Genomic DNA, 25,435 nt, shown 5'->3' on the forward strand with positions numbered 1-25,435 from the left:
CATTGGCATCGAGATACTGAATATATTATCCTGCCATACGCTAGAATTGGGAAGAGATGCTGGGGAACTGCCAGGTGGTTCTAGGCAAGGGCTCCATCTCTGCTAGATACGGGTCTAGATTTCAAGCTTTCGTGACTGCAAGGATTCATACTCTTTGCTTTTTTTCGGTAAAGTCACGTAGGTAAAATAAAATAAATGAAAACAACTAAATTAAATCACGACGTTTCGGAGGCAACACAAGCTTCCGTCTTCAGGTCGAACAGTCACAGCAAAATAGCTGTATCAAGTAGTGTAAAAAAAAATACTTGATACAGCTATTTTGCTGTGACTGTTCCACCTGAGGACGGAAACTTGTGTTGCCTCTGAAACGTCGTGATTTAATTTAGTTGTTTTCATTTATTTTATTTTACCTACGTGACTTTACCGAAAAAACCAAAGAGTATAGATACGGGTCCTTCGTTCGATGCGAAACTTTGCTGTGCTAAAACGGATCAATCAATATACACGTGTACGTTTTAATGAAAAATCAATAGTAATTGAGAGTAATTGAATGCAATACCGAACGAAGTCCCTTTCACTCCTTGCACGTTGTTTGACATTGCGTGTTTGGTGAAAGGAATAGCCAAAGACCGGCTCATATATCACATGCCACTGATGCTAGCCGCGTCGCTGAAATCGCTAACCACAGCGCCACCGCTCCTCCTCCCCCCCCCCCCCCACCACGGCGGGGCATGACAGAGGAGGGTTGCTGAACGATAACCGGTGACAGGTTTATTTTCTCTTTGACAATCTTTTATCGGTTCCGAAAGTCGGGAACCTTCCCCTCACTCCCCCCAACCGTTTCCGGAGGAACGCTCCGAATAAACGCGCCGAATTTTGCACGCGCCGACGTACAAACCGCATGGCGGCCCAAGTCAACCGCGTGGTACATTTGCCCTCGTTGCATCCTTGCAAGGCCTCTCTCTCTCTCTTTCTCGCCCCCTCCCCGCACCACCGGTGCCCACCCCCCAAAGCGACCACCACGTCCCGCGAGAGTTGCAACAGCACAGCGGTAGTGTAAAAATAAATAAATCTATAAGCGTCGTGTAGTTTACAACGTCATTATTTAAAAACCGCATACCACTCAACGATTTGTGTTTAATTAGGCCATCATGATAATCATCAGCAGCAGCAGCACCAACACCGTCCGCACTGGCATGATCGTGAAGCCATTCTATATCCACTGTTAGATAAATGAATGTCCGACTCCACGGCTTCGATCGCAATCTCTCTCAATTTGCCGCGACGCGAAACTAAGTAGGCTCTATTTATACAAAACGTATCTCTTAATATTTACGTGCATGGAGCACGTTACACAGTTGGTTCGTGCTGATTTATATTCGCTTCGTAGCTTTGCTGAGCTTTATTCATTTTAGCTTTTGCCATGTTGGTGACCCAGGCCAATCTGTCATTGAGACTCATCCTGCTGCCTTGAGTTCTCACGAGCTGGTTAAACAAAATAAAATAAAACACGTTACACCATACACGACGATGCACAGTGTGTGCATACAGAGAGCAATGTTGTTCAACGTTGCAGTGCCGCTGGTACGGTTATTGTCAAGTCCTGAGTTAGCCTCACACTTGAACGTCTATGTTTGACATCAAACTACAACTCCTAAGTGGCGCTGCTGCTGCTGCTGCTGCGTTTGTAGTGGTGCACGAACATGGCAAGTAACAAAATGAATAGAACTATAACAATAACAACAATAACATCCATAACAGGTTTTTGTTTAGGTAAAATCGTGGAAATATAAATGTGTCGTTAAACCCACCACCACCCGACACAGCCAACTAGTAATGTTTGTCACGTGAACAGAGCATGCCAATTCGTCATTAGCGCGGCACACCGGTGTGTGTTGGAGAGCAAATCCACAACATTTACAATCTGAGTACGACGTTTCGCCAGCAATTACAACCGGCATCATCAGGCGGCAGCCCGATTTGTGGAGAAATCCTCCTCCTGTTTCAATAACAACAGTAACAAAAATGGCAACAATAAAAAGCACAGCGAACAATAAAAACTTGACACATTCGTCGACAGGACCGCGTGACCTTCAAATGAAAGTGATATAATAGGTGACGTTTTGGGCAATGGCCCTTCTTCATGGCACATATGTCGAGAGGCCGGAGAGACAGAGTTGGACAGCAAGAGAGGTAGACAGCACTTATCTTGAAACATTCACAGCGACTAATAACGTGAAATGCGGTGAAACTGACACGGGGGTGTGAATTCTTCTCCGTCAATTAAGGCATTGGAAAAGGCAGAGAAACGAAGTAACGAGGATAAATCACAGTCATAGCGATGCACGTACAGACACACAAAGACAAATATCCCCCGTATAGCCTCAACATACCATTGGGGGCAAGTGCTGTGAGCGAGCACCCGCCCGGATGTGTCTCCCTATTGGAGATATTTACACATCGCACCAAGCACTCAAATGAGTCGCAGGTGGTAGCCGTGAGCGGGAATCGAACCCGGGTCACCAGGTTCCCCACACAGATACAAAGACAAAGATCCCCTGTATAGCCTGAACAGACTGTAGGGGCAAGTGCTGGTAACGAGCACCTATAAAGGCCGGTACGGCACACGAGGGGGTGGGTGGCCAACACTACGCCCGGCCGCCTTTGTCTCCCTAGCGACGATGTTTACACATTGCACCAGGTACTCATTTGAGGCTGAGTCGCCCTAGGGCAGGCCCAGGACCGGTTCAGATAATCGTCACCTTGGTGTTTTGTCGTGAGCGGGAATCGAACCCGGGTCGCTAGGTTCGCAGGGGAGCGTAGTGCTAACCGCTACACCACCGCTACCCACAGATTGAAAAAAAGACTCACACACACGGGACCAAGAGAAGCGAAGAGCAAGAAGAGACTGAGAGATACAGAGCTAGACACACGCACAGAGAGCAAAGGCACACAGACAGACACACGGGTAAAGCAGCGACACGCACGATGTCTACACATAGAACAAAGACAGAGAGAGAGACACGCACGCAGAGGACCAGAGATAAACGGACGAGTGAGCATAAAGAAAAAATGAAGAGGCAGAGAGACAGGCGGCGAAGATGGGCACGCAGAGATACACAAAAGAGGCATACACAGACACAGAGATGAGTAACACATGCAGAGCGAGGAGATATACAGACAAGCAGAGAGAGATAGAAGAGAGAGAGACACGCAGAGACGCAGGCAGACAGACGGAGAGCAAAGAGAGACACCGCAAAGGGATAGACAAAAGCACTGACACACGATGACACACATACAGAGAAGACAGAGAGACAAGCAGACAACAGAGAGCCTACACACACACACAGCGGGTAACACAGAGACCGAGAGAGAGAGAGACACACACAGAGTCACGGACAGAGGCGCCCCTCTCCAAACCCCCCCCCCCCCCATTGTCAATGACCGCACATCTCTCGCTCTCCTCCTCTCCTCGCCACGTGAAGCTATCGCGCCGCGTAACTCCGCCCGCCCGACGCGGACCCTCCCTCCCTCCCTGCCTCCCTCCCTGCCTGCATCCCTGCCTCCTCCGCCGCCACCGCCACCCGCCTCTTCCCCCTCATTGGCCACGGAGACGGACAGGAGGGGACGTGAGCAGCCCGGGTTTATTAGGCGAGAGGCGTCACCCTGCCAGAGCACATGGTGGTGGTGGTGGCGGTGGTCCCAAGACTCAGCGCTTTTCCCAAATGCGCGATGCAGAGCGGGGACTCGTGCCCCAGGCGTGCCCAGGTAAGTGGCGGTGCGTGCGGCGGAGTGAACATTTCGTTGCGCGCGCAAGTCATCAACGTGGCCTTTGAGCCGTGGGTTGATATGGTATCATCAACAGCAGCATCTGAATCATTGTTCATATCAACTGCTGTGGCCGAAGTCGTTGTACCCATCGTCAGCAGAAAACAAATTGATATGCACTTCTGAATGAAGGCTACTTCTGCATCTCCATCAGCAGTCTTCCGCCGACTGATCATCAGCCTTTGCCTAACCGCTTCTGCTTAGCGGCTTTTCTTCCGACTGCTATTGTTCAGCAGCAGCTATGCACTGCTGGATGACGGATTCCTGCTAATTATCAACATTATCGGCCATTGTTTAATCCACGGCCTATTCCTGCTGCTAATTATCATCGACAGCAGCCAATGTCTATCCACTGGTGTATGAAGTCTTCCTCCAACTCGTCATCAATCATCATCCATTTATCCACTGCTGGATGAAGGACATCCGCGTGCCAAAGCCAGCATCCCTGCACGGTCGTGCGATGCCACAGCTCACTTCTCATGCCATTACACGCGTGTGTCTACTAGTGTGTATGTATGTCTATGTAAATTGACGTTTGTGTGTGTGTGTGTGTGGTGCATGAAAATGTAGTGTGCGCGTCTGTGCATGTATGTATGGGGAGCGGTGGCGTAGTGGTTAGCGGTGCTGCGCGACGAACCCAGCGACCCGAGTTCGATTCCCGCTCTCATGACCAACACCACTGACGATTATCTGAACCGGTTGTGGATCTCCCCTAGGTAGACTCAGCCTTACAATGAGTACCTAGGTGCGGTGTGTTAACATCGGGACTGGGGAGACAAAGGCGGTCGGGCGTGGTGCTGATCCCCTGGTGTGCCGTAGCAATTGCCCCAACAGTCTGTCAAGCCTGTCCGGGAAATCTTAGTATTCGTTTTCTTGTGTATGTACATTGCACTTCTTTCGCACCGTACGTAGCTAACCGTAGCGAATCATAGGCTATCTGCTACACCGTGTGGTACCGTTTACTCGGCGCTGCGAGTTTGAATGGTCTCCATCGTTCTGCGGAATACGCTTTACATGAGAGAGAGAAACAGACAGCGGTGTTCGAGAAAACTATTTTTGGGGAGTGGTAGCGAAGGTGGGGAGGCGTGCGCAGCGATATTAGCTGGGAAATTAATACACTCGCTCGTTCTCATGATTTTGCTATTCAATTCCCAAAGCTGCGACGGTAGTTCGAAATTCACCGGGACTTTTCTGTTCCACCAAATCGTACGTGATGCTATGTCATCAACGGCGTGGGGGCGAATACTTAATAGTCCAGCAGTGAATAGAAAATATATCATGATGATGGCGAGTGGGTTATTGAAAATGTGTGTCGGTAAGTTTCCACGTGTAACTTGGGAAACGAAAGTAGAACGAGACGAGTTATATAAATCGACATTGAAAAACTGCGTTCATATTCACGGTAGGTAAACCTTTCGAGAAAGGCCCGTGACCTCTGAAACGTGGTAAGCCAAGAAACTCTGAAACCACCGCCTCGCTGACATCTGCGAGTCGCAAAAAGCGATAGATGTTGTGACAGATGTTTCGCGAATTAAATAGATAGCGCGAGTTTGGAAAAGGCGAAGCGAGGGAGGAGTGGGGATTGAAGGCGCATTGCAGAGAAACTGACACTCGCTTCCCCACGGACACGGCATCGGCCTATAGACGGACGTCGCCCAATGTAGCTTCTTATTTCCTTCAGCGCATTCGGAAGAACATGTGAACGATGAATAATAGATTTGTAAACTTTCAGCTAGAGAAAAAAAACTTTTTTTTTTACTTTTTGCTTTAAATAAGGAGCTATAGAAGTATATCACATATATAATACAACTAGACATCTATGAAGAAGAGCTTTAAAGGTCATCGGATTTCTCCAGTATGAAGGAAATATTCTGATTCTGATATGTAAATGTATAGAATTACACCGTGCATGTGTGTGACTTCGAATAATGTATCTATGCAGACGCATACATATGCATCTATTTAAAAAAAATATGTTTACTCCGCTTTCAAAACAGTGTTTCTCAAAATATTAGCCGATTGTGTGCGTATTAAAAGAACAACTTACGGCTGTTAATCCACTGCTGAATGAAAGGCTTACCCAGGTCGTGTCGGTCACGGGGGCCGTCTCGCCATACTTCAGATAATGACTCGCCACTGACGTTAGCTGCGGCCGCGTTTATGATTTAGGAAAGTCGGGGCCATATAGTTGCGTGCTTACCACTGCACCACCGCTCCCCTCCAGCGCATAAACATATATACATAGTATAATGTCAGTGTTTCATAACAGTAAAAATTGCACGGGCGCAACGTTGTTTTATCCAATGATGTGTGCGCATTGCATTAAAAAAAACATTAAATTCGACGGTAACGGAATTAGACGCTGGGGCGGGTATGTTTTAAAATTAAGCTATTGACACGTGCTTCTTTTATCGTATACAGTTATTGTCATCATCGTTTACACAGCAGGCCGGTTGATTGTATGGACACAGAGGAAATCGACAACAACAACAATCGCCGCGTGATGGAATGCGACTCTCACGCCTTGCCATCGATAGACCCTGCAGTTCCGTTACCGCGCTCGCATCATCAGCAACGCGAGAGTATTTATTTATTCAAATGAAAATTATTGATTGTGAGTTTTATGCCGCTCTATCATTTTGGGTCGAACTAGATAGGACCCCCCCCCCATATCGTACAGACCACGCAGTGTCGTTGATCAATGAGATCCCCAGCATTGATTCGGAGCCAGCCTTAACCCTGTTGGTGAGACGCTGTATGTCGAAACGGGTCCATAGTTTGCTTGTCCTGCATCATTGCTGCTGAAGTTGTTACACTCGAGTGACTGCTGGGGTTGCGTGATGCGTGAGCAACTTTTATCATTAGTTCCAGGGAGATACGAATATGCACGTACGTATGTTGAACTTCCATCGCGGCGTACGTAGCCAACCGTGCTAATCGGAGACAATGCCTCTCATGCGAAGGAGATATTACCTGCCTATTTTTGTTATCATCAGCCATGGTCAATCCACTGCTGGACAAGACCTGGCCCCAAGTCGCCACTAGCACAGCTCACGGTCGTGCGATGCAACAATCCCAAAGACAAAGATCGCCCCGTATAGCCTGAACAGACTGTTGGGCCAAGTGCTGTTCGCGAGCGGCTCCGATGAAGGCCGGCACGGCACACGAGGGGTGAAGGCCAGCAACCACGCCCCACCCGCCGTTGTCGCCCCAGTGGCGATGTTTTTTTTATTTTTTACACAACCGCACCAGGTACTCATTTGAGGCTGAGTCGACCTAGGGGAGGCCCAGAACCGGTTCAGATCACCGTCACCGGCGTTGGCCGTCAACGGGAATCGAACTCGGCTCGCCGTGTTCGTAGCTCAGCGCTCGGACCCGCTACACTACCGCTCCCCACACAACAACATCTCCCCGGCAGACAAACGCGCGCTTCCTTAGAATACACTGCGTTATTATCGTATTAAGTCGGTAATCATTCCGAGCCGGCGACAAAGACAAACACACACACACAACCACCGTGAGATTAAGAGCGGCCGAATGGAACACGGCGCGAGTACAACCGTGCCGAGTTACGTGACCGTCTATTTGCACGTGGGATTAAGTTTTGTTTAGCCACCCCGCAAAAGTCGACACCGGTACATGTTTGGTGAAGTTATCGTTCGATGGTCGCGGTAACCGGAGCCTTAATCGCCGATTAAAGTCATCACTGGGAGGGCCGGGAGTAGAAGGACGTGACACTGGGGTCGATGGCGGATGATGGCTACCGTGTGTCTGTGGTGTCTGTGGTGTGTGGAGCGGTGGTAATTGGTGGTTTAGCGCACTGCCCTACGAAACCCGGCGACCCGAGTTCGATTCCCGCTCTCACGGCCACCACCGGTGACGATTATCTGAAACCGTTCCTGGGCCTCGCCTAGGTCGACTCAGCCACAAATGAGCACCTGGGTGCGGTGTGTAAACATCGCCACTGGGGAGACAAAGGCGGTCGGGCGTGGTGGTGGTCACCCACCTCGTCGTGCACCAAACCGCCCTTCATTGGGTGCTCGCGAACAGCACTAGCCCCAACAGTCTGTTACAGTCTACGGGAGGGGGTCATTGTCTTTGGTGTCTGCGGTGTTTGTGGCTGGCAGAATTCATTGCCCGACAGATGCAACCCGACCCGCCTTAATGATGGGCCTCCCGTGAAGTCACGGGGCGGTCGGTGTGACGTGATTCATAATCATCGCCGGGTTGCACTGCAGTCCGCAATGCGCTACTTCGCACGCGGCGCGGCTTGGAGAGCTCAGCGCAATTGTGTCAATTGTATCATGAAGTTTATAGCATCAACACGCAGCAGCAGCAGCTGAATATTACTTGGGGCGCCCTGCCACGTATGAAAGTTCGTGACATACGGGATCGTTACTCTTTGGTTCTATTGGGTAAAGTCACGTAGGTAAAAAATACCTTCACCTGATGAAGGCCGCTTGTGTTGTGGCCGAAACGCCGTGATTTTTGTTATTTTATTTTTTACCTACGTGACTTTACCCAATAGAACCAAAGAGTATGGATCCTTGCAGTCACGGAAGCTTTAAATCTAGAATACGGGATCGTGGCGACGGTATTATATACACGCGCATACTTATATATGTGTGTGTACAATAGAGTATATATCCAAGTTAAAGTATTTTGTGCTGCTGCGGTGACACTTGTGCAATCAACAATAACAACAATCTCTCACCACGTGCGTTAATAACACTGCGTGACCTTAAAGGAAATATATAATAGGCGACGTTTCATGCAATGGGCCTTCTTCGTAGCACATCAAACACGTACGACTGCCCATCTTCACGGCACAACATGATTTGTAATTGATGTGCTATGAAGGGCCATTAACCGACATGCGACGTATTTTACATATATATTATTTGAAGGAAGTGTTATTGACGAATGTGAGTTTTTTTGTATCTATGTGGATCGGTATGTACTACCTGCTATGACACGGTACGTTAATCATAAAAATAGAACAAAATTGCGCAAATAAGCATGGAGAGTTGCGTGCTTGGAATTACACCGACAGAGTGAAAGATAAACACGTGGATTAGAGAATTATGCACAGGTTTAAGAAATCTTTCATGACTTGATTCGGCGCTTTCGTGACTGCAGGAATTACTCTTTGTTTTTTTTTTGTAATTTTATTCTTTCTTATTTCTACGTGACTTTACCGAAAAAAAACAAATAATCTTTCATAACGTTCAGAAAAGTATGTAGGCTTGGGCAGGACTTGTGCCAATGGGGGGTGGTGTTGGTGATGATGATGGTGGTGGTGATGGTGATGATGGTAGCGGTGGTAATGATGGCTATGATGGCGATTATGGTAGTGGTGATGATTGATGATGGCGGTGGTGGTGATTATGGTGATGATGATAGTGGTTGTGGCGATGATGGTGGTGATGATGGTGATGATGGTGGTGATGATGGTGATGGTGGTGGTGGTGATGATGACGATGGCCCATGGTGAAGGATAGTGATCGAGTGGCAGTCAAAGGATGAAATGCGTCCGGGAGGACGTCTACCAAAGAGGGAGATCGTCGATGAAATCGGTTCGTGTGCGAGGCACATTGTTACATCGCAGGACGGCGACAAACAGCCACGGTTTTTTGGGCAACCCTTCATCCAGCAGCGGATTGACTATGGTTGATAGTTTACGGTATATTTTATAAAAAAAGGGATAGTCATCGGTATGTAGAGAAGGTATGAGGAAAGTCTTGAGCCTGGCAGAGAGTTGACAGCACGGATACCCGTGAAAGGAGGACGTTCGTATTGCGTGGTGAGCAGGGGAGACATAAGTCGTGCACGGCAATAATCCTCACGTTCGCGTTTCTTGCAGTGAACTCCTCCACGCGGCGAGAAAAAAATGAAGAGAGCGGAATATTCGACGGAACTGCAGTGGCGAAGTGGATGTCACTTTTAGTGATACTCGCAACTGTTTCTTTTTTTTAGCCGTGGCAAAAACCGCACCAGCACCGTCAAACTATTTCCCCGAAGCAACCCCAGCAACATTTAGCGTCTTACGCCATCAAGGACACGTGCTGATAGCGCGACAATTCACCGGCAACTATCACCACCCGCTTGCAATACGCGACAGAGATAGCTGCATGGAGCACGCGGACACACCCGTCGACGTGTCTGGATAGGTAGGCTCGAAGACAAACCTGATACGTCACCTGCAGGAAAGGACAGATTTTTGTGCATTTATGTTAACTCTGCTATTAAGGACCATCGACCGAAACGTCGGTCGCCCTGTGATGTTTCCTTCTTAAGGGCGGTGTTAATGCCGAATGCGTTTGCAGTTTTTGACCAGATACGGTCACATTGATAATACAATAATAGCGACATAGTATATTCACTAATTTGCTGATGGCCCATATATATACAACTAAACAAATAAATATACTTTATATAGAAGGCAGATTGATGGATTGTCGACAGATTTCCGCGTAGAAAATATACACAGACAGAGAGATTTGTACATGACATCATTGTGTAAAGGACAAAGCACCGCAAACCCTTTGAGTTCGGAATAGATTGATAGCCCAGATATAGGCATACAAACTGACGGATGATAAACGAACACACAGATAGATTGTTAGATGCGTTGTAGACAAAGTCCTAGATTTATAGAGACGAATATAAATCCCTTATATATAGAGACCCATTAACTGACAATTTGTACTGAGATTGTACGAATGTATGTTCAACTTCTTTCGCACCGTACGTAGCCAACCGTGCTATTCGGAGGTGATAGATTTATAAATTAAATACAGTATAGACGTACGGATACAGTACAAGGTTTGAGAGGCACATATACACTTATAGATGTATATACTTAAAGGTAATAGAGACGAATAGACCATACATAGACTATACTGTTAAACTGATATTAAAACAAATATATGCATTCATACACCTCAGTATATACACTGACAAACCATAGAGACCAAAGACCAACACACGTATAGCTTTATTGATACAGACATTGATAGATCCTACACACACATATATATCCATACAAACAGACTGACAGATCACAGACGCGCTGATAGGTGAGCACGCAAAGACAAAGCTCCCCCATTCAGCCGACACAGGCTGTTGGACAAAGTACTGTTAGATACACACACAAAGACAGATCCCTCGTATAGCATACACAAGCAATTGGGGCAAGTGCTTGTTTTTTTTTGCTAGCACCCATAAACACACACACACATAGAGAGAGACTATGGATAAAACCACCACCACCATCACGGGCGAAGACGACGTGGATGTGGAGAGCGTGGACGACGAAGCCACGATTTCAAATCCGCATCTGCTCTCCGAGCGACCTGGGTCTCTTACGCAACCACAGCAGCCACCGCCGGGCGTTCTTGCGGCCAGTCCCGAGCAGAGGCGCATGGCTCGCACCCCCAAGTGCGCGCGCTGCCGGAACCACGGGGTGGTCTCGTGTCTCAAGGGCCACAAGCGCTTCTGCCGCTGGCGGGACTGCCAGTGCGCCAACTGCCTGCTGGTGGTGGAGCGCCAGCGCGTGATGGCGGCGCAGGTGGCGCTCAGGAGGCAGCAGGCGACCGAGGTGAGGATGGTGCCCACAACAGCAACCGCCGCCACCACCGCCACCACGACCAAATATTAACCCGGCGACACAGGCACGTCCATAGAGGATGGAGGTGCGGGGCCCCGAGGCAAAAAATCACACCCACGAGACACCTCCAAACTGAATCGTTTGTATTCGATCTCACACCGTGACGTCGAAGCGTCTCCCCCCGCTCCCCCCCCCCCCCAAAGCGCGAGGCCCGGGGCAGTCGCCCCGGTTCGCCGAATCCTCGGGATGGCTCTTCCCACCCACGCAACCTCCCAGACCCCTATCGACTTGGCAGCACTGTTTGGGAGCTGTTAGCGAGTAGCAATGCCTACGAAGGCCTGGCACGCCACGCGAGTGCACGGGGTTGCCGACACCACGCCCAGCCGCCTTTGAAGACTCTCCCGAGTGGCGATGTTAACACGCGGCACCAGGTACTCGTTTTACGGCGGAATCGATCTACGGGATGCCTCGGGCCCGGTTCATATAATCGTTACCTGTGTTGGCCTTGAGCGCGAATAGAACCCGGGTCGCCGGGTGCGTAACGCGGCGCTCTAACCACCGGCCAACACCGGTGACGATTATCTGAACCTGTCCTGGGCCTCCCCAATGTCGACTCAGCCTCAAATGGGTACCTGGTGAGGTGTGTAAAACATCGCCACTGGGAAGACAAAGGCGGCCGGGCGTGGTGCTGGCCACCCGCCCCCTCGTGTGCTGTGCCCGGCCTTCATAGGTGCTGCTCGCTCACACACAGCACTTGCCCCAACAGTCTGTTAAAGGATACACGGGGGATGTTTGTCTTTGTGGGTTTTATCGCAAGCGAGCGCGGGTGGATTCATAGATCGGGTTTAGCGCCGACGTATTATCGGGGTTTATGTGCCGCGCGTCGTTATTAGGCAGGGTGTCCGACGTTTCGCTCCACGTGCCGGGAGCTTCTTGGGCGGTGGGTGGAGGACTGCATTTAGGGTTCGTGCACGTGAAGCGAAACGTCCGGACACATCACGCTGACTAAACACGCGGTAGGAGTAAAACACATTACACACGAGACCTGAACAGCCTATCCCTGAACAGCTATAGGCGCTAGAGCGATCGCGGATGATAACGTGGGCAGATAAGAGACCTTGGTGCAATGTATTGGATCTCTGGAGCAAAGCTGGATGTAACCTGGACAGCACTCTACTTAGATACTGCACATCTGTAAACAAGAGCTTTGTAGCTCATCGGATTCCTCCCGTAAATGAATATTCTCACTCCGTACGGGTGACCATCATAAATAGCAGGTGCTATAGGCGACTGTGCTACTTCGTTGTGCTCTGAAACAAGAGGCCGATGCAGCAGTAGCCATTGTTCTGCTGTACGTCTATGCTCCCACAGTTCCGATTTTAGCCGTCACCAAACCGCACTGACCAGCCTGGTGAAGTATGGTCGGATAACCACGACCAACAATGGCGTCAGGAGGCCCTCATTCGCGAGCCACAGATTAAGAGCTGCACATCTACGCGTGGATTAACGCGAATTAAAAGGGCCATCCATTTAGTACGTACACATGGAGGGGGGAGGGGGGGTTAACCCAAATGCGTAGCTTGCGTATGGGGGGGGGTCTACTGACAATGTCCGTACGCATCGGAAACGGGGAGGGAGGTGAAGCCTCGATAACAATTTGTCGACATTGGCCTTCAAATTAGTTAGATCGTCCGGCGGTGGCCTATCTGTTTGCTTAAACACGTTAATATTATTAATCCTTGATCGTTTCTTCGTGGATTAAATATCGGCCGTTCTATAGGATTCGGGGGGGGGGGAGGGGGGCGTCAGACGTACGTACGCTAGGAAGGGGGGGGGGTGTAAAAAGTACGCGTGCGTACAGGGAGGGGATTTTTGCGTACCTACTCAATGGATGGCCCGTAACCTGGCCATGGAGTGGTGGCGCAGTGGTTGGCATACTTCGCTCCGAGTCCAGCCCGCGTGAGTTAGATTCCTGGCAAGGTGTAACATGAGTGGCGAATGACATCCGAAACTGTGATGGGCCTCGCTTATGTAAACTCAGCCTTTGAAACGCAGTGCATGGCACGGTATATAAAATATAACTACAGGGGAGAAAGAGGTTCACTGTCGTGGTGCGGTCATTCCACCCTTAATAGGTGCTCGCAAACACGCAGTGGTCAGCACACTGTGCAGCGAACAATGCCACACATGGGTTCGTTACCTATTCACGTTTAGCAATAGTGGTGAGCGATATCCACATCGGTCCTGTCCTCTCACCTCTCTCTCTCCCTTCAGCAAAGTAGTAATATTCAGCGTGGTGGGGTACGGTCAAACAATTTCCCTGATCCACACGGCGCATTGGACCTTCATCCAGCAGTGAATTGACAAGGGGAATTGTGCAATTACATATTATATATGTACAGTATATTGTACACATATATATAGTTACATAGGAGAAAGATTCGTCAAAGGTTGAGAAGTGTGAGTAATAGGATGACGAGGAAGAAGCGCCGTATGCATTGTGTGCTTTAAGTGTGGTGGTGGTGGTGGTTGGGTTGGTGGTGGCTTACGCAGCATGGATGAGAGGAAACAGTCAATCTGGTCGAGCGGGTCCTTGACATGGGCGCAGTCGCTGTTAGGGCGTGAACTTCACGCGAACGATAGCCGTGGTCGTGGTAGCGACAAGAGAGCGATAAGGAAGACCAACTCTGAAGGGCGGACGGGTGGAGAGACGGAGAGAATGACAGGCGGCGGATGAAGCCGAGGGCAGGGAGGGAGAGCGTCGATCGAGCAAATCGAGCGAGCGAAATTGCTCTGCGCGGTGGCGTCCAATCGAGTGGACTGAAGAATTGCGGGTGGCCAAAAAAAAACCACGTGAACAACAACAAAATCTGTGGCAACTGCAACCCCGAATTGTTGGCCAGAGTACTCCGAACAGGAAGACGGAAATAAGTGTGGAGGTGGAGAGGTCACGGGCGGGCGGGGTGGGGGGAGGGCGGAGAGAACTGCGCGTGAAGTCCATGGCGCTCAACTCGGCCGTTGATTGACACGCGCGCTTCCAAACAATTCAGGCGAACGAATCTGAAGCGACTTCGGCCTGCCGGGAGCAACTTATATCCACGTGGTGACCGAGCCTCAATGATCAGGCAACACGCCATTCAGACTGTCGGGGAAAATTTAGGCGGCATCCTTGCTTGCATGTTTGTGGTGGATGTTTTTAATGATAGTTAGAATTTAAATGTGTAGAGCGTCATTCATGAAATTGCATCCCACAACGCTGCACCTCAAGTATACAGTTCCGTACACAGATAATACAAAAACAGAAAAAGCAGAAAAAATGAATACATAAATAACGAGAATAAATCACGTAAATAAATAAATCCGTTCGGTCTTCATACCCCAGACCACAATCGCACCACCGCTCCCTTCAACACAAACACTCACTCAACCACCCACACCCAAATTCACTCACCACACTGCAGGTCACGCCCACCCACACCCCCTACTCACTCATCCTTCCCCTCGCACCGCTCCACTTTGGATTTCCTTTGCCCTCATCCCTTTTCTCGAGTTCTTATAGCAACCTTTGGCAATTGAAGAAACGCATTCATCGTTATTATTATTATTACTGCTATAATAGTGCCGTTCGTGTCTAGCCCCTTGGCGTGTCGGTTCTTCGGGCCTCTGCTCATGTAGACGCGCGTCTGATTACAAACCTGAAAATGAGACGCGATATTCAAATGTGCTCTCAGCAGGGGTCGTATATTTATGATGAATACGATGATGACGACGATGGAAAATCGGGGCGCTTCGTCAATCCACTGCTGGATGAAGCCCCCCCCCCCCGTTTCTCTCCATCCGGGAGTTGTTTAACCTGGTCAGAGTTTTTATGTGAAATGGAGAAAGAAGGGATGGACAGTTACAGCTTTCAGTTATAGCTCCTAGCTGAGGTTAGCCGTAGTTGGGAATCGAACTCAGGCGTCACGAGTTCATCATGCAGTGTGCTAACCACAGCGCCGCTCTTCCGCCCCCACAGGTAAACAACTATGCTAAATGTATACAGCATTTGCAAATGTAGATGTTTGTATATGCAAATACGGATACAATGTGAATGTATTATTAAAAGGGCACTCGGTGTGCAAATCAACGCAACACGATTGATTGTCATTGCCGCACACAGCTTCTTCGCGACACTTAAGTACTTTTGTAAAGTTATGCATGGTTATTATATAGTGTATGTAAGTGCAAAACTAGCATGAGTGTGGAATCAATAACGCATCATTCCCGTGCACCGATTCGCGTGCAGTAATCGATATTTTCAATTGATAGTCAATTATATTGCAAATTGCATGGCACATTATTCTGTTAACCTTGGTAATTCCCGAAGTCACCCACATTCTTTGTCCCGAGTAGCACGTAGAAAAGTTATTGAGATTTAGATTCAGTGGTTATTTCATATGATTCTAAATGTAACAATTTTGCGGAGTGGTGGCCAGAGAATGGAATGCATCGGGAAAATTCATTGACAACGTGGAGATGGAGCGATACAAATTAGCTAACGTGCGGGTGATGGTTGGATTATTACATCGGAGGATCGCGAGAGATGGCGGCGGTTTGGCAAGGCTTTTATCCAGCAGTGGAATGACCACGCATGATGATGAACGTGTTACATGAAGGCTTAACCGAGCGAGTGACACCGCAAAGCAGCCTGCAAAAAAAAGATCCAGAATCGATACAATCTGGAGAACGATTAAACCGAGACAAAAAATAATTGACCAATACATCGATTCGCTATGTTTTTTTATCGCAATAATTAATAGAATCGTTACATCCTGCACGTGTGAGTGCGAGCCTGGTGTTTATGAGAAGCGTAAGCGAAGCAGTGAGCGCGCCGCGCTGCAAACCCGGCCACCCGAGTTCAATTCCCGTCCACGGCCAACACCAGTGACGTTTATCTGAACCGGGTCTGGGTCTCCAGTAGTTCAACTCGGGTAAAATTAGTACATGGTGCGATGCGTTAACATCGACACTAGGGAGACAAAGGCGACCGGGCGTGGTGCTGGCTACCCACCCCTTCGTGTACCGTGCCGACTTTCATTAGGTGCTCGCTAACAGCACTTGTCTTAACAGTCTGTGAATGCTATACAGGGGGTCTTTGTTTGTCTGTTGTATGGGAGAAGCGGTCGCGTGGCGGTTAGCGACCTCAGTATAGCACTCGCGAGCAGCACTTGCCCCAACAGCCTGTGTCGGCTACAGGGGGGATCTGTGTCTTTGTTACGTCGCAGATTCGCGAGGCACGTGGCGACAGCTTTGGGAGGCCTTCATATAAGTCTATTGAGTATGGCAGCTGCTGATGATGGTGGTGGTGATGATGATAAATTGAGGCAGCAGTTAACACTTGCTCCAGCATCCTGGTAGGGCTACAGGGGTTCTTCGTGTGTGTGTGTGTATGGACTAGCTGTGTGCATGCGCTTCTATTGGTATCGAGTTGCGAGTCAGGATAAAACCAGCGCGGACGGAATTGGTCCGGCTTATTTGCAACCCCAAAATCATAATTGGCGTCGCTGTGGAGAACACAACGCAACCTTTAACCCGTGGAACGCCACCACGGGGAGTGGAGTAAACTGATCTAAAACTATGTTTTATTGTACTAGGTAAGGCCCACTGAGCTGTATGGCTCTTTTTTGCCTGGCTATCGCAAACGATAGCTCAAAGAAGCGGGCTAATCACGTGGAAATGTGTACAGTATGCAGCAGCCAAATACTTGAAACGCGCGTTGATTCTAAATGTGGACGGCAAAAAAACCGGAGGGACCCTCAGAAAAATCCACGCGACCAACACCGGGAGAGAGACACGCAAACTTCAAATTATACAACGGGCGTCAAGGTTGGGGTCGACCCCACGACCTTCTGTAGACCCGGCGAGGTAGTTAACATCTCCTATCCACTGTGATGATGAGAGAGAGACGCGCAGACTCCAAATATACAGCAGACGTCAGGGTTGTGGTCGAATCCACGACCTTCTGTATACCCGGCGAGGTAGTTAACATCTCCTATCCACTGTGATGATGAGAGAGAGAGACACGCAGACTCCAAATATACAGCAGCAGGCGTCAGGGTCGGGACCGAACCCCACGACCTTCTGTAGACCCGGCGAGGTAGTTAACATCTCCTAGCCACTGTGATGATGAGAGACACGCAAACTTCAAATTATACAACGGGCGTCAGGGTTGGGGTCGAACCCACGACCCCCTCTACACCAGGCGAGGTAGTTAACATATCCTAGCCACCGTGGCGCCCAAATAAATATTCTGATTCTGACTTGCATCAAACGGAAGTTATTTTAGCCAAACAAAATCAGGATCGGTTTTGCTTTCCGCGGGCTATCACAGTTAGGCCGTGATAAATAAAGACTGCTGCTGCCTTAATCAGATTAAGTTTGTAAGATCCCTCTATATTAGCCGAGCGGTAACTTACCAATCGTTTCCCTGATCTATATCTGGGCTATAGAGTGGGCGTTGAGTTGACGTCTAGGTCTGGCCTACAGAGTGAGTGTTGCAATCCAAGTCTGGGATTATAGAGTGGGTGGGTATTGAGTTCTTGGTCTGCGCTATAGACTGGGTGTTCATTTGGAGATATGGACTCGTACAACGGGTGCTGCTGGGTTGTAGGAGCGGGTGTTGAGCGTTGACGATGCGACGACACCGCATGCACGGAACGGGAGTCACTGCGATGAGTGGCTGCGTCATCCGATCCTGAAAGCCACGTCCCTGATCCAACCCACACCTCCTCTCACCACCCCTTCCTCCTCCCTCTCCCCGACTCCCTCAGGCCAACAGCGGGCCCCAGGGCAAGGAGGCCACGGCGAACCGGAGGCCAGTGTACGTCTCTCAAGCGAGGACGCCCAGTCTCCTGGCCAAGAGCATCCTGGACGGTATAACCATGACTGCTATCTTTCGCCGATCTCGTCAGCAAGGAGCATAAACCATCGCACGAAAAAAGTTCGACTTACATATTACAAGATTACTACTGCTCACCAGTCGTTGGCCGTGGTCAATCCACTGGTGGATGGAGGCCTCTCCAACGCCCACCACATCTCACGATCCTTCTGTGTAATAATCCTTCTAGCCCCTGCACATGTACGGATTCATTGGTCCATCTGCTGAGTGGACGCGTTCCATTTACTTGCTATCGACAATAATAATTTACAGCAGTTTGCCAATCCCCACCGTCACTTGAAGGCGTCCCAGTGCTGTGTCGGGCATTGGGGTTGTTTGACCATACTTCAACGCGCTGGTCGGTGCTGGTTGGTAATGCGGTTGGAGGGGGGATGGGGGGGGGGGTGAGGAAGTGGAGCGGTTCAGATATCACTCGTTGCCAGTTTGTGGGAATTGAACTCGGGCAAACCGGGAGTCCTGTGAGCGAGCGTGGAGCAGGGCAGCGTCACCCAGACGGCCATGTGGAGAGGCACCCCGAGGTCGGCCACCACAGAGGAACAATGAGGCCAGACGACGTTGGCGAGGATGGGAGACTGTGCGATCGGGCCCTGGGTGGCCGCACGCCGACTTTACTAGCCGCTGTTGACCTCCAGCGGAATGAAGCGAAGGCGAGGTGTTTGCGGCCTTGGCACGGCGATGACCCATTGGAAGGGGGTGTATGGGCTATGCCAAGGCGTCTGCAACCAAAAATAACAAAAGGGTCATTTTTTATTTCAAATTCGGTGTATATATTTAAAAAAAACCTCGATATTTCAAGCGCCGCAATGTCCGTTGATACGACGCGGTAGGTCCTTAATAAAACAACGTCACGAAGCAGCCGTGTGCGGCTCCGGAGCCGCAGGCTGCCGACCCCAGGGCTATTCGCAGTTCACATCTTTACAAATAATTTGGGGGGGTTAGCATGGTCACGTTTGAGTGGAGCTGCCCCCCCCCCCAGCCTCTCCCCCCAACCGACGACCCCGCCACCGCCTTGACCCTCGCCGCCCACCGCTCGCTCTCCCTGCAGGCTACCGCCCCACCAGCGCCAGCGCCGGCGGCGGCGGCGGCGGCGACGACCACTTCGGCAGCGGCCCCGCGCCCGCGCTGCTGCCCCCTCTGAGCGAGCGGATGCGCAAGCGCCGCGCCTTCGCCGACAAGGAGCTCGACTCGGTGATGCTGGAGCGAGAGGCGCAGGCGATGCTGTGCGCGACAAGGGCCGCCGCGCTGCCCCAGCTGGGCGCGCTGCTCCCGCGCTCCCCTTACGCCGCCGGGGGCGGCGGTCTGTACCCGTGCGGCGCTGGCACCGCCGGCGCGCAGCATTTCAACGCCGTGGGCACGCACTTCATCTTCGGTCCCGCCGCTGCGCTTACGACGGAACCTGGCGGAGCGCTTATCCACAGGGGGTCTGCGGCGGCGGTGGCGGCGGCAGGAAGCGGCCAGCACCAGCAGCACCAGCAGCACCACGGAGCGTTCCACTGCTTCGGAAGCGCGCTCGCTGTGGAGCGGTGCGCGTTTTGGTCCAAGCTCTCCGCGGGTCACGAGCGCTTTTATCAGCAGCAGCACCAGCACTTGCATCACCAGCAGCAGCAGCAGGCCTTCTTGAACTCCAGTAATGAAACGGACAAAGCCGTCGTATCCAGGACTGGCCACGAGGTTGCGCCGGATGGACCCTCCGGCAAGGCCGGCCCACACTGCAAGGTGATCTTGGGCAGCCCGGCCGAGCTGCGGCTGTCGCTGCGAGCGGACGGGGTGGCCTTCCTCCCCTTCAGGAAGGCCGCGCCGTGGGTCCCGCAGGCCGACTCGATGCACCGAGCGGCAGCGGACTCGGTCAAACGGAGCGACGTTCAGCAACCGCAGCAGCAGCTGCAGCAGCATCAGATGCCGCAGCAGCAGCAGCAGCACGAGCTGACTGGGCCTCGCGACCCAGCCGAGTGCAAGGGCGAACATCAATCGGGGACCAAAGCCTCCGTGAGCAGGGGCCGCGCACCGTGCAGGCAGCCGGCGGAGGTCACGCGCTGCGAGAACGACGCGGCAGCGGCGGCGGCGTCGGGGAACTGCGTGAAGCTGGCGCACGAGAGGTGCCAGCCGATCAGCAAGGGCGCGGGAGCGGCTCTCCTGCCCTTCTCCGTCGAGTCGCTGTTGAGAATCAAGTGAAGGCCGCGCAGCGCGTGGAGAACGTGTGCCGGGATACTGAGGCGTGAGAAGGTGTCGCCGATGAGGTGGTTCGGGACCATGTTGGGAAGGTTGTGCCTTGATGGTGGTGGTGGTGGTAGCGGTGTTACTGATTACGATGATGGCGATGGGAGTGGTGATGCACGTGCTGATGATGGTGGTGGTGGTTGTGATGATGGTACAAGTGGTGGAAGTGATGAAGATGGTGGCGTCGTTGAGAGGTGCAAATGATGATGATGACGATGATTGTGATAGTGAGATGGTGATGGTTGTGATGATGATGATGATGATATCGTAGTTATGACAGTTGGTGTGAACTATAATAATATAGTTACGACAATGCTAAAATGATAACAACGTTAATGAGTTGATGATGGTGGTGATGATGATGATGGTGGTATTAGTGGCAGCGAAATGTCAAACTTACGGCGTTGTTGAACTTTCCGATTTGTTTTCGGCATGAGAAGAATAATAAGTAATAATCGCATTTTATTATTATTATTTATTAACTATTGCCATTAAGATCATTTTTCCTATTCTCGATAAAGCCAACTCAGCCACCGCTTGGCTGCACTCATCCAACCATGCAATAGTGTGGAAATTGTATGTAATAATATATTACACGTCTGTTTGTCAGCCTTGTTTATAATGTAACCATCTGCTGTAAGCCTTTAACCAAATATTGACGTACAAAACCACTTCGTGTGGTCACGAACCCGGATTAGTCTGTTTCGGTTTTTTTTTAGTTTTGCGATATATTGGAGTTTGCTCACGAGTTCACACATCAACAAGAATCCGGAGCTGCCCCGTAGTGCTGAGCTCCGGAAAATAAAATAAAAACATTCCATTAGAAATGAAGCCCTGTGGAAGTATAAAGATTCAGATAGTCGTCACCGGTGTTGGCCGTGAGCAGGAATCGAACTCGGGTCGACGGTTTCGTAGCGCAGCGCGCTAGCAACCACACTACCGATGTATACACACACACACTCACACGCTGTGCAGATAACGTGCGCACACAACCTCAATCCATTCGTGAGTAACACTGTGGCCTTTAAAAGGCAAAATATGTAATCAGTAACTTTGTGAGCGATGGCCAGCCTTAATAGCGCGTGTAATGAAGAAGGGCCATTGCCCGAAACGTCCCCTAATATATATTATCCTTTTGAGGCCACACGGTGTTTATTGGATGAAGGTGTTGAGTGTTTGTTATTCGTGCTTGTGTATGGGTCAATTAATCCATGCGATCTTATGCTTGCTAACACAATGCTCTTTGCCTCCGCCTGCTTCGCCTATCGCGGTGTTTATATCGGAATCGTTATTAAACTATGCATTTCCTAAGTATGGATTACGAGTTTTTGTTGTTGTTGTTGTTGTAAATATATGAGCGCGCACACGTGGCTTTGAGAGGTAGGTGTGTGGCAATAACCCCCTCTCCCCTCCTCTCGAAGATGAGGATGCTACTAGCGCAGCGCTATCACCGAATGCCGTTGTTTAAATCGCATATCCACAGCTCGAGAGGTTGAAATCGTCCACTCTATGCCGCGCAAAGGGCGCGACCCCGTGTAAACATCGTTTTTTTTAAAGGACACTATTGCCCGGCGATCCGCTCTTTACACAGTGTACACAACGTCGATAAGCACCTCGGGCTGGAGTTGATGGCAAACACATTACGCTGTGCAAACAAGAGGCTGTAAGTCTCGGGTAAAAGACGAAAAATGTTTTGAGTCGGAGCCCTTTGTAACGTCAACAACAAAAAAATGTCCAGCAGACACAGGTCCTGAACTCACCGCTGGATCAAACTGCCCGTCAGCCCCGGCTCCTCTCTCGTTCGCTCGCTCTCTCTCTCTCTGAGACCAGCAGAACGCCAAGCCAGCGACACGGGAAATGTATAAGGACAGGTCTGAGAATGGCTTACATTTTTCACCGACTTTATTTGTTCTTGTTGTTGTTCTGAGGCCGTTTTTTTAATCGACTGGAGTAGGCACGTTCACAATCAGAATATTTATATTTAGACTTGAGGAGGAATCCGATGAGCTATGAAGCTCTCGTTCACTGATGTGCAGTAGGGGAGGATCAGAGAGTTACAACATCAGACAATAAAACAACTGATGGGAGTGCAAAATAGAGACGAGGTAAAAGCAAGTCACGGTACATACAAATAAAATATATGAGTGCAAATTGCATTAAGTACGTTTCTTGGTATCCACAGCAAAAACAGTGAGAGGGATACTGGATGTAGAGTGCAGGGTGTGGAAATATGTTCGAGGTCGCCAGCCCAAGCAAAGCCCTCGTGAAACAGAGTTACTGCTCTGAAAGTGTTTAAATGTGTTAAGGGTTTGTTTATATGTTAAAACATCAATAATAACCCGTCCATAGGACGGCCAGTTCTCAGCCTACAAAATGTTAACAACTTAGCAGCTAAGTCTAGCTCAATCACCACAAACCTTGGGCTACTTTGACACGGCAACTGTGACCGTGTGATGGGGTTACTCCTAGCGTGCCTTGAACGCCACGTGGCATCTAAAACAAAGGCGGTGTGCATTATACGCACGGACTTTTCACTGACGAATCAGGGTTTGGCGAGGTAGACCCACATTTGCAAAGGGGCCGATAAAAAAGCAGCCAGCCCTCGCGAAGGCGTCGCCACGTTTCTTTAGGTGAACAATGTTTCATCATTAGACCTCCTTTGCCAGTACCAAAATATAAGAATAGGGTTTTCCCCTTTTTTCTGACAACAAAACTGAAACCTTTTTACGAGGATTCATGTCTGCATTAACCACAATACCTGCAGTCAAAATGCAAACAAAAAACATACTATGGTAATATATGCATTGTCCTTGAAACTGATTGGTCCACGCCAAGGGACGGCTATCTTTTGATAGTGCATTGTCTTTGAGTTGTACGCTTTTTGGCGTCATCTGGTCGAGCACCAATTGGGTCGAGGCTCAAAAGAAAGCCGTCCCTTGGTGTGGACCAAGCAGTTTCAAGAACAATGCATATATTATCATAGTATGTTTTTTTTGTTTGCATTTTGACTGTAGGTATTGTGGTTAATGCAGACATGAATCCTTGTAAAAAAGGTTTCAGTTTTGTTGCCAGAAAAAAGGGGAAAACCCTATTCTTATATCGTGAACAATGTTGTGATGAACTTGGGATGAGAGCCGGTGGAAAGAGAGCGACATGCAGTGTGGCGTTCAATTCATTGACCCCCGAACATTTGTTTTTCTCGTTAACGTATTAATTTCTGTTTTAAATAAAGATGACCTTACAAAAATAGATAATTAAACGGGGGGGGGGGGGGGGCACAAGACATGGATCGCCTTGTAGATGCGACGAGACAGTCAGTCGGGTAGAGCGAGTCCTCAACATACATTGGTGTGGAGGCATCAATGCGTGAAGTTCAAGAGAACTTTCACCTAAGAAGTAGCAACAGAATAGCGCATTGTACTCGGAACCATGGCAGTAGCGATAGAAGAGTGATAAGGAAGTGATTGACCGTCGGTGAACGAGTGACTATTGAATCAGTACGTATGGTGCTGTAACCCTCCTCCAACCACCACTACGCTCTACACAAAGACAAAGATTCCCCGCCCCCCCCCGTAAGAATTTGCATCCCCAATGCTGATGTTTGCACAAAGCATTAGGCATTGATTTTAAGGCTGAGTCGACATAGGGGCAAGTCCTAGGGCCGGTTCAAATGTTCGCCGCTAATATTGGTCGTGAGCGGGATTCGAACTCGGCTCGCCAGTGTCCAAGCGCGCTGCGCTAACCGCTGCGCCACCGCTCCCTCTTTCACGGGCACTGCTTCAGACGGAGTCGAGGGGGCTGGCTGTAAATAATCTGCCCTGTGGTTGTTTCAACACAAAAGCTCCCTTTGCCCCGGAGGGCAAGGCGTTGAAAAGAAGAAATAAAAAAAATACTATGGAAGGGTTACGGGAAAACAAACAAAAAACTATCTTAAACAAAACAAAAAAAACTTACGGCTCAATTATTGTCCTCCTCGACGCTATCTCGGCCGCCGTAAGCACGGAGAAGTCTTCTTATCTCTGCGCCTCGAGTTCCCGTGCCCGTCTCCGGGTCCGCGCGTTGTTGATGGTTCCGCCGAAAATATCGGCGACAGAAAATTCTCTCGGCAACTATCGTGAACTCTTGTCACGAATGCGGAGACACAGGCGGCTAGAGAGAGAGAGAGTGAGAGAGAGATGGGGGATTTAGAGGCAGATTTCAGAAGACGCGAAAGGAGAGACAACGCAGTGTGGGTGCCGCGGATGACTCGATCACCGCATCGCGTGGCGCTTCCAGACGCGCTTTTGCGGCCGTCTGGAACGCTCTTCCTTCCCATATTAGCAAGACACTGGGAGCCATGCACTTTCAAATCTAGTTTGAAAACGCATTACTTTGAACTGCTTTTTGTGTTTGGTTTGTTTTCCTTCCCCGAACATCCGATGAGAAATTCAACATGCCATCAACTCGTCCCCAACCAAGCCACCCACTCACCACACCTTTCGGCTGTCGGGGTTGATTGACCATACTTCACCAAGCTGGTTATTCCGCGCGGGTTGGTAATGTGAGTGCTACCACCAGCAGGACGGTGTCAAATAGGACATACGTGGAGAGGAAATGAACCATTATCACAGTTGCTCGAAGCACTGCACCACCCGTTCCACCGCCAAGTTGTATTTGGAGTGCGTTATATAATTATGTATTGTATACTGTCATGGCTGGTGGTCGAGACTAACGATGGCGTGGGAGACGGAACGCAGCTGACATTGACTAGTTTGCAAAGTGGCCAATTGGATCGTTAGATTGTAGGATTTGCGTAACAGTTTCGGCCTGTAGAGTAAACTAAACACATTTGTTACTTTAGTTTT

The 25,435-nt window shown here is 49.9% G+C and overlaps 1 protein-coding gene across 1 annotated transcript; it reads left to right on the forward strand.

Annotated features, from left to right (window-relative positions):
* The first annotated feature begins 3,635 nt into the window (after positions 1 to 3,635).
* Positions 3,636 to 21,902, forward strand: LOC116948881 (uncharacterized). The gene is made up of 4 exons (XM_032966089.2): positions 3,636 to 3,768; positions 9,692 to 11,428; positions 18,247 to 18,349; positions 19,420 to 21,902. Exons 2-4 carry the CDS (start codon positions 11,081 to 11,083, stop codon positions 20,544 to 20,546), a joined length of 1,578 nt encoding a protein of 525 aa, XP_032821980.2. The 5' UTR covers positions 3,636 to 3,768; positions 9,692 to 11,080; the 3' UTR covers positions 20,547 to 21,902.
* The last annotated feature ends 3,533 nt before the right edge of the window (positions 21,903 to 25,435 follow it).

The sequence above is a fragment of the Petromyzon marinus genome, chromosome 35, assembly GCF_048934315.1.
Source record: "Petromyzon marinus isolate PM22_M1 ecotype Great Lakes invasive population chromosome 35, UKy_Petmar_22M1.pri1.0, whole genome shotgun sequence".
NCBI lineage: Eukaryota > Metazoa > Chordata > Hyperoartia > Petromyzontiformes > Petromyzontidae > Petromyzon > Petromyzon marinus.

Bases quoted from the DNA above. Each gene is read 5' to 3' on its own strand.
- LOC116948881 (XM_032966089.2), top strand. From the start codon at position 11,081: ATGGATAAAACCACCACCACCATCACGGGCGAAGACGACGTGGATGTG. The intron at 11,429-18,246 runs GTGAGGATGGTG...CGACTCCCTCAG, and splicing joins GGAGGCAGCAGGCGACCGAG to GCCAACAGCGGGCCCCAGGG. The intron at 18,350-19,419 runs GTATAACCATGA...CTCTCCCTGCAG, and splicing joins GGCCAAGAGCATCCTGGACG to GCTACCGCCCCACCAGCGCC.